The following is a 14,827-nucleotide window of genomic DNA, read 5'->3' as shown; positions in this document are numbered from 1 at the left end:
CGGGATTGCACGGCTGTGGTGGGTCAGCCCAATTCAACACATAGTGACCTCTCTAGGGAATCTAAATCAGCTGATCAGCCAGTTATCATCAGGCCTCTGTCTCCAAGAGCTCCTGCTCTGCTATCAGCGTATCTCAGAGCATCCACGGTGAAGCTTTGACCTCACATCAGAAATCAACTTTCATAACATCAGCTATGATCTAAGATGGTCTTTGATTGGCTGGTTTCTGATTGGTCTGACACTTGGACTCATTTTAAAAAAACAGCCAAGTTTACCTCCAGCCTGGAACTTTGGGAGTCAGAACAGACCCCATTGTTGTCAATGCACATGTTGTCCACAACACCAGTGGTCATCAACACCAGTGGTCATCAACACCAGGGGCTCACAACACCAGTGATTCACCAACACCAGGGGTCCACAACACCACGGGTCACCAACACCAGTGGTCATCAACACCAGGGGTCATCAACACCAGTGATTCACCAACACAAGGGGTCATCAACACCAGTGATTCACCAACACCAGGGGTCATCAACACCAGGGGCTCACAACACCAGTGATTCACCAACACCAGGGGTCATCAACACCAGGGGCTCACAACACCAGTGATTCACCAACACCAGGGGTGCACATCACCAGGGGTCACCAACACCAGGGGTCATCACCACCAGGGATCCATAACACCAGGGGTCACCAACACCAGAGGTCATCACCACCGGGGGTTCACAACACCAGGGGTTCACAACACCAGGGGTCACCAACACCTGGGGTCCACAACACCAGAGGTCATCACCACCAGGGGTTCACAACACCAGGGGTTCACAACACCAGGGGTCACCAACACCAGGGGTCATCAACACCTGGGATTATCAACACCAGGGGTCATCAACTCCAGGGGTCCACAACTCCAGTCCTTGAGGGCTACCCCCCTGCACATCTGATTGAAATGAAGGAGTCGTTACCGGGCCTGTGCAGAGTTAAATAACTCTATTCAGGTGTGGCAGAGCAGGAAAGACAGAAAAAGAGCAGGATGGTAGTCCTCGTGGACTGGAGTTAGTGACACCTGATCTACAATTTCCATGCACACGTTTTCCCTTCCCTGATGAGTTTTGTAACTTTTTGTACTTCAACGTACAAGTTTAGTGTTAACAAAACAAACGAGGCAACCACAGCCAACGGTTTTGTTTGAATAACTGAACTATGTGGAGTTTGTCTGGAGCTGCTGACCATGTCAGGATCAGCATAAGCTCAGGAGGTAGAGCGGGTTGCCCAACAATTAGAGGGTTGTAGGATTAATCCCACTTCGCCTGCTGGTGGTGGTCGGAGGGCCCGGTGGCGCCTCTATCAGCGCGCCCCAGGGCAGCTGTAGCTACATCATAGCTCATCACCACCAGTGTGTGAATGTGTGTGTGAATGCATGAATGATACACTGTAGTGTAAAGCACTTTGGAGTTCTCTGACTCTGAAAGGTGCTACACATTGATCAATAACATCAGTGAAGAGAATGAGAAGAAAGGATGAGAGCAGAGGGACTCACGTCTCTGGTAGATACTGCGGAGCTCCTGCTCAATCCTCAGGCAGATGGACTGTGTGAGCTCCTTAGAGATTCTCTGGAAGGCATCAAAATCTTCTACAGTGTACACATGGGTCTCAGCAGGGGGGTTAGCAATGGCCTCAAGCTCACTCCTCACAGCGTCTTTCACACCCACTGCAAAGATCTCCACATCAGCGTTCCTCAGTTGGGCGGCAGGGTCTTTGAAAGCATCAGAAGACTTCCCATCAGTGATGAGGATGGTCACGCGGGGAACACTGGCACGTGCACCCTTGCTGGTCTGGAAGATCTTCTCTCTGACATAAGTCAAGGCCCTGCCGGTGTTGGTGGAACCACCACGATAAGGGAAGGTTCTTACGGCCTTGACCACAGTGTTCACGTCTTGATGAGTGTTCAGGTAAAACTCAGTGTAGGGGTCCCGGCTGTACTGAACGAGGGCAATCTGAACCTTTCTTGGCCCAATGACAAAGGTGTTCACCAAAACTTCAAGGAAAGCTCTGACTTTGGCAAAGTTGGTGACACCAATGCTGTAGGATCCATCAACCAGGAGAACAACATCGGCCTGCACATCCACGCCGAGGGAGCACTCTAGGTGTAAAAAGGGTTAGGGCATCATTCATAATATCAACACATTATTGAAGTTAGGGGTAAAACGTGAGACCTCATAGTTCTTAAGATCTGACTTAAGATGGCAGGAGAACGAGAAACCAAAGTTCCTTAACTGTGGAGGCATGCACCAGAGGTTTAACTTACCCACTGACACTTTGACCTGCTCCGTCTTCACCTGGACCGTGATGGGCTCACTGACCATCAGATCCCTCAGAGCAGAAACTCTGACTTGGTATTCTGTGTTGGGGGAAAGGTCTCTGACCACCACTGAGGTCTGGGTGGAGCCCACATAGAGATCCTGCCTTTTGCTGCCCGTCATCAGGGGGTTCATCTCAACCCGGTATCCAGAGATGTCCCCAGAGGAGGCGTCCCATGTAACCCGCATGGACTTAGAGGCCACCTCTAAGACTCTGAGGCTAGATGCCGGATCAACAACTGCAAAAACACCAAGATGTGTTTGAGATTTGATGCTGATGCTCGACATCTAAGCAGCTGGACGTGTTGTTGTCAGAAACAGGGTGAGTCCAGCTGCCTGGATTAAAAAACTCTGGGGACGTAGAAGAAAATGTGCCTCGTTCTTTCTCTGGACCAGTTCTGGTTGGTTCTAACAACCACGTCAGCAACATCACAGAGCTGAAGTTCTGGGATGTTCTGACATCAAAGTTTGGGTCTGGTTAAAGTCGCTGAAAGTTTTTCTACTGAAAAAAGTGATAGCTGAAAGTTACTATGGTAACTAGGTCATTATTTGATACTGATTACTGTAAATTAGAAGGTTGTTGCCAGTTAGGTTTAGGATCTTAACATCAAATAATAACAAGAATAATCTGAGGAGACCACCCATCCCCGCTCAGGCTGCTTTAGACCTCTCGACAGTTACTATTCACATCTGGGAAAAAGTGCACATGCACGGGGGGGGGGGGGGGGGGGGCAGAAGGCTCGTCTGCAGCTGCTATCCAGAGGTGTGATGTTTAACCCTGACCCAAAAAGAACGGAGGGGTTTAGAGCTTACCATTTTAGATCATCTATCTTTGTGTAGATGGTCAAAATGCCAAAGCTCAAAGCTAACAGTGCTTAGCTCAAAGCTAACAGTGCTTAGTTTACTTGTTCTGTGTGACATGAAGCGGTACGAGTGATAATGCTGCTGGGATTCATAATTGTATCTTCAGCAGCAGTACCGCAGGTGCTCTCCATGTCCAAAATATAAGCCAGGTCCTTAGTCAGCTTAAAATTGCGTACATTTTTCCACTACGTTTTCTGTTATAAATCACACAGTTTGAGTGGAAAGTTGCTTACGCAGTTTTCCGACCCCGTTTTGTGTGTAAGCAAGCTTGATAAATGAGGCCCCTGCTCTCATCTGCGTTGAGCTGGTTAGCGTTGAAGGACCGCCATGACACGATTCATCTTTGGAGATGAACAGATGCTGCATTTATTCTGACAAGCTCAGTAAACACAAAGCCAAAGACATTAGAGGCTGCCTGCTCCAATTACACAACACATTTGCATAATTATGTAAAAACTAGTTGTTCGTGTCTTGAGATGTGGGGCAGATACTTGATGTTCCTGTTCTTTCATCTACTTGTGCAGCCTACAGCGCTGCGTGTGTTAACCATGCTGAGAGACTTTATTTCACTGCTACTTAGGTCACATTTCTGACAACTGACAGACAGTAATGGTGGTCAACGGAGGAGGAACATCATCTTGCCCTCCAGCCAGAAGCTGAGGGAGGGGTTTGGGCATCACGTGTCATGAGGTCTATAAGCTCAGAAGCTCCAACATTCGGGAGGGGCTCAGAGTAGAGCTGCTGCAGGTGAGAGGCGGTTCTGATTAAAAGCAGCTGGTGTTTAATCTTAAGTGGTTTATGTTGGTAAACGGGGACTCCTTATTGAGTCTTTATAAACAGTTGCATCGTATCAGCAGTCGTTTTAAAGGAGTCACATTTACACTTGTATCCAAGTAGATTTTTCAGGTAACTTTACTTTGACTTGAGTAAATCCTCACCAGAGTACTTTTAGATGTGCTTGTTGGTAGTAAAGTAACAATGTTTCTGATGTCAGTAAAGCCTTTTTAAGAAAAGGAGGGAATAGAAAATAAACCCATTTAATCATAGAAGTTTGTTTATGGTGGATCTCACCTTCTTCTTTGCTGACTAGAGAACTGAGCTGTTCCTCCACACCTGAGCACACCTGAGTAATCAGCTGGCTCTGCAAGCTCTTTATCAGCTCAAACCTGGACACATTATAGACGTGGCTGGTGTATGGCGTGGAGGCGTATGACATCATCTCTGCTGGGTTGGCATGTTGGACACCTGAAACATGGCAAGAACAAGGTTAATCTGTCCCCTCCAGGCCAGCAGCTTAAATCAGATCATTTATTTGTTGTGTTTGTTGTTTAGTCTGCTTCAGCTCAAGCTCAGAGGTCTCCAACCCTGGAAAGCCAAGATTAGACGCCTGTGAAAATAATATTTTTCTTCCATTAAATAAATCTGACGTTTAGCAGAAGCTGTTCTTCAGAAAAAAGCTGCAGAAGAAGCAGGATTTGTCTCAAAGCTTGACATTTTCTAAATGATCTGCTTAGTGATGACAAAGCAGCTTGTAGATGTATTCATGGATTTGACTGGTTGGAACATTTCAGTTCAAAATATTGATGATTCTTCCAGTGTTGTTATGTGTTTCTGTTTGTTGTTGTTGTGTTTCTGTTAGTTGTTGTAGTGTTTCTGTTTGTTGATGTTGTTGTGTTTCTGTTAGTTGTTGTTATTGTTGTTGTGTTTCTGTTAGTTGTTGTTATTGTTGTTGTGTTTCTGTTTGTTGCTGTTATTGTTGTTGTTGTGTTTCTGTTTGTTGTTGTTGTTGTGTTTCTGTTTGTTGTTGTTGTTGTAGTGTTTCTGTTTGTTGTTGTTGTTGTGTTTCTGTTTGTTGTTGTTGTTGTAGTGTTTCTGTTTGTTGTTGTTATAGTTGTTATTGTGTCTCTGTTTGTTGTTGCTTTGTTTCTGTTTTTTGTTGTTTTGTTTCTGTTGTTTGTTGTTGTGTTTCTGTTTTTTGTTGTTGTGTTTCTGTTTGTTGTTGTATTTCTGTTTGTTGTTGTTGTGCTTCTGTTTGTTGTTGTTGTTGTTGTTGTAGTGTTTCTGGCCAGCAGATTAAATCAGATTGTTGTTGTGTTTCTGTTTGTTGTTGTTATTGTTGTGTTTCTGTTTGTTGTTGTTGTGTTTCCGTTTGTTGTTGTTATGGTTGTTGTTGTGTTTCAGTTTGTTGTTGTTGTGCTTCTGTTTGTTGCTGTTATTGTTGCGCTTCTGTTTGTTGTTGTTATTGTAGTTGTTGCTGTGTTTCTGTTTGTTGTTGTTTTTGCTTCTGTTTGTTGTTGTTATTGTTGTGTTTCTGTTTGTTTTTGTAATTGTTGTGCTTCTGTTTGTTGTTGTTATTGTTGTGTTTCAGTTTGTTGTTATTGTTGTTGTGTTTCTGTTTGTTGTTTTTGTTGTTGTTGTGTTTTCTGGTTGTTTATGTGTTCCTGTTTGTCATTGTTATTCTTGTTGTTGTGTTTCTGTTTGTTGTTGTAGTTGTGTTTCTGGTTGTTGTTGTTGTTGTGTTTCTGTTTATTGTTGTTGTGTTTCTGTTTGTTGTTGTTGTTATTGTTGTAGTTGTGTTTTTGTTTGTTATTATCACTGACATTGTTGTGTTTCTGTTTGTTGTTATTATTGTGTTTCTATTTGTTGTTGTTATTGTTGTTGTTGTGTTTCAGATTGTTGCTGCTATAGTTGTTGTGTTTCTCTTTTGTTGTTGTTAAATTTCTGTTTGCTGTTGTTGTTGTTTTGTTTCAGTTTGTTATTGTTGTTGTTGTTGTTGCTGTTGTTGTTGTTGTGTGTCTGGCCAGCAGATTAAATCAGATTGTTGTTGTGTTTCTGTTTGTTGTTGTTATTGTTGTGTTTCAGTTTGTTGCTGTGTTTCGGTTTGTTGTTGCTGTTGTTGTTGTTGTGTTTTCTGGTTGTTGTTGTGTTTCTGTTTTTTTTGTTGTGGTTGTTGTGGTTCTGTTTGTATTTGTGTTTCTGTTTGTTGTTGTTTTTGTTGTTGTTGTTACCTGTGTCTGCTGTTGAACCCAGAGCAAAGGGGTGCTATTCTCCAGAATGTAAACCTAACTCTAACCTGGTCTTATTTGCTTGTCCTGCTGATGATATGAAAATGGAACGTTCCATTTTCACATCATCTCAAACAGCAGCTGTCTGGACCATTCATAAGGATGTGTGGGAGCCAATAAAGCAGTTTTGGCTACGCACCAAGGACAAAGATCTCCACCCCCGCACTCCTCAGCTGCAGGGCAGAACTCTCCAGCACATCATCAGATCTACCGTCTGTGATGATCAGCAGCACTTTTGGAAACCCTTTCCTGGCTCCGGCAGCCTCGGTCAGCGTGTGAGTCAGGATGTAGTTGAGGGCGTCGCCTAAACCAGAGGATCACAGGTTTCAGTGCAGAGTCAGACAAGTCACACTTTGGGTTTGTTGATGACTTAAAGGTGTGGAACACTTGTTTAAGTGTAATTTTTTGTGCTCAAACACTAGAAACGTTTGAAAAGTAAAAGGTAATATGAGGGTCAATCCATATAACTGCAGTAGTCTCTAGTAAGAATGAATACCATGTAAATTGTACTCTGGGGAAACAAATCACAGGTGCACCATTTTCAGGAACTTGACGTGAGCCAGATCATGCTAAGGAACCTCACCTTGATGCCTTGGTCCTGCCCCAGTGGCCTAGGAGATTCGTCATCAGAAACCACCAAGGCGTGTTCCAATGTTCATGTTCTACCAAGATGTCTGTTTTCCGTTTGTTAGCCGTTTAGCTAGCTGAGCACGGATACATGGGAGGTGTCTTGTAGCCTAGCCTTGGTCAAAAATTTCCCAGAATGCAGCGGGTATTTTCTAAAGGATGGCAGATCAGAAGCCAGCAGCTACTGTGGGGGCAAATTTCAAGTTTAAATGTAAGTAAATAATTATCAGCTTTCTTTTGCAACCAAAAATTGTCGATAAAGGAGCCGGTAACACCATAAAAAATCTACTAAATGGCGAGGCTGGGCCGAGAGCTGAAAACCTAGGCTGCCATCTTGTCCAGCAGATCACGTGACTTCTCGCACAGCAAAATTTGTTTGTCAGATGGGTGCATGGTTTCTTTCGTTTTAGGAGCTGTAACAGTCATGCCCTTGGGGCTAAGCCCCCCCATCTCTCAATCCTAGTGATGTCCCTGCCCTGGTTCATGGAACGGACTAAAGTTTAGCAAGAACTTCTACAGGCTGACAGCAGAACTATATTATAAGTTCTCTTTGACTGTCCCAAGCTCCTCCGTGCCATCCCTAACAGCTGCTTATTAGCAGCTATTAGCTCGTCTCTCCCATATTCCAGTCATAATGAACAAAGCTCCTCAGATGAGAAGAGAAACATCTTCAAGAAACCAAATGAGTCCAGATGACTGAGAACATTCACCAGAATACGTTAAGTGACTGTGTGACGTAGATCTGTCAGACTTTTCTAATCCTAGAGCTTCACCGTCTGTTTTCTGTCAGAAGCTACTGCAGGAGATAGGTGTAGGAGACTATCTTCTATCAGAAGCTACTGCAGGAGATAGGCGTAGGAGACTATATCTATCAGAAGCAACTGCAGGAGATAGGTGTAGGAGACTATCTTCATGTTCAGCCTGCATGAAACGCTCAGAGTGACCCATTAGAACCAGACATAAGCATTAAAACATGGTTTTAGTGTTCCACACCTTTACCAAACAACAAGACCCATAAAAAAACAAAACTTTTCATTATCATAATTAAAAGTGTTTCATTTGTCTAAAACTAGTTTATTGGTAATCTCTTAGTACTGCAACTAACCGGCCCTCTCGATCATGTCCCAGAATCCTGTGCGACTCTAGGACTTGATGCTGGACCAGCAGATGTCTCACATCTATGGGACAGTTGGACCAGATGACTTTCTCCTATCTTTGATACAACATTAATACAGTTTTATTTTGTCTCCATGTTCATTTCAAACGTTCTGTTGATAAAATGAATAAAGCAAAGGTTTGTGGTCTGTTCAGTGTTTGGTGTAGTCAGTAAAAGCGTTAACCTCAACACTGTACCTGTGCGGCGGCTGCCTCCTCTGTAGGGCAGTGAGCCAATGGCTTTCAGCAGAAGCGATCGGGTCGGGTGCTGATTCAGGCTGAACTCGGTCTGGACGTCTGGGCTGAACTGGACCACAGCCACAAGGGTTCTGTCCACACCAATCTGAAAAGCTCCAGCAGCCGCAGACATGAAGTTCCGGATGAATTTGAAATTGGGTCTGCTCCAAGAACCATCGATCAGAAACACCACATCAGCTGCAGCAGTCGAAGGGCATCCTGGGAAAAGTCAACACTGTCAGCCATTCAGCTGGACCGGGCCCAGTGGGGTTCTGCCCCCCCCCACACACACAGATGACCCCTAGAGGTTCAGAGGTACACACACACACACACACACACACACACACACACACACACACACACACACACACACACACACACACACACACACACACACACACACACACACAATCTTTCTCTCTCTCTCTCGCTCTCTCTCACTAACATACACACAAGTACACACACACGCGCACGCACAAGTACACAAACACACACACACTCTCTCGCTCACTCTCACACACAAGTACACACTCACACACACACACACACATAAACAAACGTACACTCTCTCTCTCTCTCTCTCTCTCTCGCTCGCTCACTCACACAGACACACTCTCTCTCTCTCTCTCATACACACACACACACACACACACATACACAAACGCACACACACACTCTCACTCACTCACACACACACACACACACAAGTACACACTCACACACACACACACACTCTCTCTCTCTCTCTCGCTCTCTCACTGACACACACACTCTGACGCTGACACTCTCTCTCTCTCTCTCATACACACACACACACACACAAATGCACACACACACCCTCGCTCTCTTTCACTCACACACACTCACACTCACTCTCACACACACACACACACACAAACACACACACACACACACACACACACACACACACACACACACACACACACACACACACTGAAAACAAAGTTAGACCAGATAAGGTGAAATATTGTCTGATTGGTTCTGAGCTGTCATGTAAACAGGAAGCAGCAGCAGCTTCAGGAGGAGGACTTACTGACGGACTCTGGAGGACCTGGTTTCCTGGGGCCTCCTCTTGAGCTTCTCGACTCAACTGGAGGTCAAAAGTTAAACAAATGAACATTAAATGGTTTAATTATTAATAATCAAGTGTTTTCAGCAGAATGTTGTTAATAGGATCTGCTAACGTTAAAGTGCCATAATTTGTCACACACTGGTGGAAGTACACCTCCACATGTGACCCATCCCTGTGCAGCAGAGGCTGTGTTCAGGAGCTATCTGCTGGTTTTGCGCTGTTTCCCGAAGAAGCAGCGGGAACTACTATGTTGTCGCTTGTGATCACAGCCGGCGGGCAGCAAGGAGGAGCAGGCAGGGCAAGGTGAAGTTACAGCATAAGTTACTGAGTTTAAAATTAGAAAGGTAGCAGTGGATATAATGCTTTTTGGTTTACATGTTTCAATAGCATTAAGATAAATGAGTGTTGACGATCATGACAGGGTTTCCTCCAGTGCTTATTAGGCCAGGGTTTCCTCCCCCCACCAGGCTAAGCATCACTTATTCATGTAAAATTTATTTATTTTTTCGTGTCTGACTTTAACCGCATCTAATACTGTATTACGGCGTGAGCGCAACAGCAACAACTTAAGATCGATGTGTGAGCAGCCTGAGAGGTCGGGTGTTTCATCTGAACCCTTAAAACCTCCAGCAGGCTACGTTGCACTGTTGACGTGTTAGCGCGCGGCGCTAACAACTTAGCGACGTGACATGTCTCGGAGAAAGCGTAAAAACACGTTGGACGCTTCTTCTGAAGCGGGAAAATAACGCCTCTTCTTAAGCAGAGCACGACGTCGCCTCGGCTCGTTCACGGCCGAGCCAGACTGAGCTCGATAACATTGACCCAGCAGAGCCACTGGGTCGTTGGAGCTGCCCCGTGACTGCCTGATGGAAAACCAGCGGGTTTCATCAGACTCATAGTTTCTTGTTTTTGCTGGGGACCCCCTGTATTTTACCGCTCCCTCCTTCAGTCTTCCCCTCTTAAAATTTAAAATGATTCTGTAAATTCCGTGTATCAATAGAAAAAATCTCTGCCTCTGCCAGCTGCAGTAAATGTAGTCTCCAAATAATAAATAAGAGGTGCATTCATCTGTGTATCTCCTTTGATCCGCATTAGTGATATTCTCAGCACCAGAACAGTGAAGCAAAGAAACAGATTCCTGAGTTTGTTAGTAATTTTGTTTATTAGGTACATTTAACCTGTTCTACTTTTCTCTGAAATTAGATCAAATCAGTGCTTCTATGGGTTGTCCCCTCTCTGCACTGGAAATTTTTACTTTATTTAGAGACGTGTCATAATTTCTCCCCAAGCCCCCCACCCCCGCCGCCACAGCTGGAAAAATTCTTAGGGGAAACACTGGAGAGAGAGAGAGAGAGAGAGAGAGAGAGAGAGAGAGAGAGAGAGAGAGAGAGAGAGAGAGAGAATAGTACAGAGGGAAATGGGTGGATCCTGGGAACGGTGGACCATGACTAGTCCATGTGAGGTCCTGAAGACCAGAACCAGGATCATGATTGGAACAACCTGAAGGCTTTGATCACTTTACCTTTAAAATAAATGTTTTCTTGGTTATTCTGTTGATTTTATAAATGAAAAACATCAATCATCGGTGGCTCTGGCTTTATAGTTTCTGTGGAAATAAAGTTTCTGACATCAAGGACCAAATCAGCGTCCATGAAGCCAGATTAAAGTAGGAGCTGTGAGGAACACCTCCCGACCTCAGCTGAAGGACATCTGTGATTGGTTAAACAGCTGCAGGAACACCTGCTGTGTGTCTGGCGAGAGTTTCCACGTGGTCTCAGTAACGGAGACGGTGACTCACGCGTGATCTGGCCAGAGGCGGGTAGACTCTCCGCTGATCCGGCAAACGCCACCACGGTGACAACATAGTCCACATCTGGGCTCAGGTCTGGGATGGAGAGCTCAGTTACAGTCGGAGCCACAGAAAACTCTCGGGGTTCTTCTCCTGCAAGAATGCGTGAATTCAGAAGGAAGCCATGATGTCACCTGAAGTTGGAGGACGGCTGACCTCACGACTGGAATAGCTGCATAAACACTTTAATGAAAACTATCCACCATAAACCTTTAATAAACGCTGAAAGCTGCAGAAAATCTCTGACCATTATTCTCTCCAGCATCTGAGTTCTGCTTTAGAAGAATGTAAACAACGAGAGTAAACAACAGGGTCTCGCTGCAGCAGAACGTTACTTCAACACGTTCATCAGACATGAGAAAATAGTTACAAGTCCTTTCTTTTAACCTTAACCCACCCCCACCCCCCACCCCCACCCCCCCCCCACACACACACACACACACACAGATGGTGATAAACTACCACCGGTCCCTCTGACCACCACCAGCACTCAACATGAGTAAGTGTCTTGCCCAAGGACACAACTGCAACAGACTGGGCTGGAACCTGCAGCCCTCTGGTTAGGGGGCGGGGTCTTAACTCCTGTGCCACCGTCGCCCTATAATAACGATACGACACTCCTGAGCTACAGCCGTAAATCCGCTGGCATCTTCACCCAGTCACATTCCTTCTCCTTGTAGCGTCAAAATTCCCAGAATTCAACGCATGCAGGTGGAAACTTGTCTGCAGAGGGAAGTTCGTGTTGCACATCATGCAGGTGACACAAGCACCCACCTGAGGCGGAGGCCACCTGGATCCTGTAGCCTTCCGTCCGTGACCGCGATCTGCTCCACGTCATTTTTACTGAATTCTCATTTAGAATTTGAAACTTCAGATCTGCTGGTGGGTCGACTGTGGAGAGAGAAGCATGGTCAGCGTTAATGGTCAGCTTTTAGGAGGGCTTGTATGTGATGCTCAGACCCAACAGTCCACACTTCCAGGAGGAAGTCAGAGACGAGCCGACTGTTGGAGCAGAAGGGGCCACACACAACGCTCATGAGGCTGACGTCACAAACAACAACAACGGGAAGGAAAATAAACATCTGAAATTTGGATACACTCCATTTTTCCAGAGGAATGACTGAAATCAAAGAAGCCAAAATGGAGCAAGGAGGATCCACCAAGAAGGCTTTTCTGGTCTCCACTGCTAAACCTGGTAAAGGAGTGCACGAGTACACTGGTGCATCCTTTGTGTTCAGGGTTCTTCAGAGCTGGGTGAACATGCACGTGTACGTGGAAAGTTGTTTCCAACAACTTGGAGCAGCAGACACACACACACACACACACGTGTCCACGTACACACGGGCCCACAAGGGGGCTGAAATATTTTACACTGATGTTCTTCTGGTTGGGGTTTTCTCAGAGCCTGTCTGGCTAGAGGTCCGCTTCTACAGGACCAGTCTGCTGGGTCAGGTCGTCTCTTCCTTCTACCTTCTCTAGACTGCCGTTGGTTCTCCTCACAGCTCCGTAGTGGTTCCCAATGCTAGGCTCGGGGCCCCACAGCGGGTCACCAAGAGCTCTACAGGGGCCCTGAGATGAATCAAAATAAAACTGAAGCTATTATATAGCATGATTGTTAGAACAGCTAAAGAAAAATCCTAAATGTTTCTGAGAGAACACGGTCCAACCCCAGTCCTGTTGGCTACATCACACATTTCTGGGCTACTTGGTTTGGGAACCACAGATCCGCAGCAGGAAGAGCACAGGATCATCTAGCTAACGGAGCGGACTAGACCACCAACCAGTAGGACCGAAGAGCATCAGTAGAAAATATTGTTGTGAAGCCGAGACTCGAGGTCCGGAGACCCAGTCAGGCTTGACCCAGACGATCACAGGACAGTAAAAACGAAGGAGCCACCAACCTGGTGAATCCAAGTCCTGCAGGAGACGGTTCTGACGCTGGCCTGTGGACCCCACCCCTTTTAACCCTTGACCAAACTGCTTTTATTACCTGTCCTTTCATCTTTCTAAGCTTTGGGTCCCCCACCTCCCCGCCTCCCCCAGAAGGTCATAAATTCTTCTGGGAGGAGAGAGAAAGTCTTCTACCGCACTTTTCTGGGTTTCCTGTTTGTTCTTTCGCACAAACTTCACACAGCAACAGTCAAACTTCTGGGAAATGTGGGAAAGCCAGACTTTTAATTTTCCATCTCGTCAGGAAAAAGAGCAGGAGCGCCTCCTGCTGCTGAAAGGGCGTAACTGCGGCCAGCTCGGATTAAAGTTCCTCTAAAACCAACTAGATGTGATTTCTTTCGAAGCCAAAGTGAAAACAGACTTGACAAATCCTAAAACTAGAGGAAAGAGAAGACCCTGCCACGTGACTTTCTTTTGTGCTCAGGAGTTGCTGACGTCACTGCTCCAACGGGCTTAGGCTGATTTAGAGACAACATCTGGTTGGAAAAGCGCTTCAGTCCATAAATCTACAGCAGGCTGTTTTTCTGATGAAGAAATCTGGAAAAAGTCGAAGGCTGGAAGGAAAAACCAGTTCAGTCACACGTTTCTTTGTCACGTTTTTATTCAAACTAAATCACTTTTACATTTTGGAGCAAAGAGGTTGAGATGAAATGGAAGACAGATGTGAAGGATTAAGGAGGTGAGGAGGAGGAGAAGGGGGAGCTTTACCTTGTTCCTGGGCCTGAGAGGAGGACAGCAGCAGCGCCAGGAGGACCACAGCTGCCAGAGACAGTCTGATCTTCATCTTCAGCTCCTCTGCTTCAGCAGAACATTCATGAAAACTGAGAGAAAACGGGTGGATTTGATCAGACGTGGTGGTACCACGGTGGAACGGAGCCATGCCGAATCTAGCAGGACTAAAAACACATCAGAACAGCAGATGTCCGCAGAACTCAAGCGGTCCAGCCTAGTGGAGAACATCTCATCACACATTATACCACAAGGCTTAGTTCTTATCTTTATCTGATTAATTATACCTAAGAGTTCACTTTGGCACCGTGCGCAATTACGCACCGCGGTGCCCATAGTCACCGCGTTCAGCGAATCCAAACTAATGTCACAGAAAGCAAACAGAATCAAATAACAGTCAACAAATCTAGCAAAAAACATTCTCTTCACCTGAGATTCCCCAGAGACACAGGATCAGGATCAGGATCGGGATCGGGACTGACCTGCAGATGGAAATGTTGGATGGTTTAGATCTGTTAAAAAATAGCTGAAGTCTGAGAAAAGGGAGGGTTGGTGGTTCTGGACGCGTCGGCGATCCTTTTCCGAGTGAGCCGAGTCTCCAGACGATCTGCTTCTTAACGGGAGGGCAGCTCCCAGGTCGGCCAGCCCCGCAAACAGCGCTGACGACATCCAGCCGTTCCACCCTGACTTCTGGAAAGGGTTGGCAGCCTCTCTCTCACTAGGAAACTTTTACATAGATTGGCGCATTCCTTTCCGCTGATGGAGAGCTCCTGTGCGCCTCGGCTGCGTGACAGCGGCGCAAAGGCGGCTATTGGGGGAGGGCTGGGGAGGGGGCGCAGAAAGGTCAGTAAACCAAAAATGACCTTTCACCTGGAGGGCAGCCTAATGTCGCCATTAATCA

General features: G+C 46.0%; 1 protein-coding gene across 7 annotated transcripts in view; it reads right to left on the bottom strand.

The window, feature by feature from the left end:
- The window catches only part of col12a1b (collagen, type XII, alpha 1b), a 126,175-nt gene extending 111,572 nt beyond the window's left edge, over positions 1–14,603 (bottom strand). For 3 of the 7 annotated variants that reach the window (XM_070544682.1, XM_070544687.1, XM_070544695.1), the window contains exons 1-10: positions 14,356–14,551; positions 13,906–14,018; positions 12,022–12,138; positions 11,197–11,340; positions 9,360–9,416; positions 8,267–8,524; positions 6,426–6,590; positions 4,293–4,466; positions 2,306–2,596; positions 1,538–2,140 (exon numbers count right to left, since the gene is read on the bottom strand). In XM_070544682.1, the coding sequence (XP_070400783.1) occupies positions 1,538–2,140; positions 2,306–2,596; positions 4,293–4,466; positions 6,426–6,590; positions 8,267–8,524; positions 9,360–9,416; positions 11,197–11,340; positions 12,022–12,138; positions 13,906–13,981 (1,885 nt within the window). In that variant the 5' untranslated portion in view covers positions 13,982–14,018; positions 14,356–14,551. Of the gene's footprint in view, positions 1–1,537; positions 2,141–2,305; positions 2,597–4,292; positions 4,467–6,425; positions 6,591–8,018; positions 8,122–8,266; positions 8,525–9,359; positions 9,417–11,196; positions 11,341–12,021; positions 12,139–13,905; positions 14,019–14,355 lie in introns of those variants that run through there. The other 4 variants (XM_070544698.1, XM_070544704.1, XM_070544720.1 and 1 more) reach the window with 4 other exon arrangements.
- Between the last annotated feature and the right edge of the window lie 224 nt (positions 14,604–14,827).

Source organism: Nothobranchius furzeri, chromosome 2 (genome assembly GCF_043380555.1).
Source record: "Nothobranchius furzeri strain GRZ-AD chromosome 2, NfurGRZ-RIMD1, whole genome shotgun sequence".
Lineage (NCBI taxonomy): Eukaryota > Metazoa > Chordata > Actinopteri > Cyprinodontiformes > Nothobranchiidae > Nothobranchius > Nothobranchius furzeri.
This window is presented reverse-complemented; position numbering and strand designations above follow the sequence as displayed.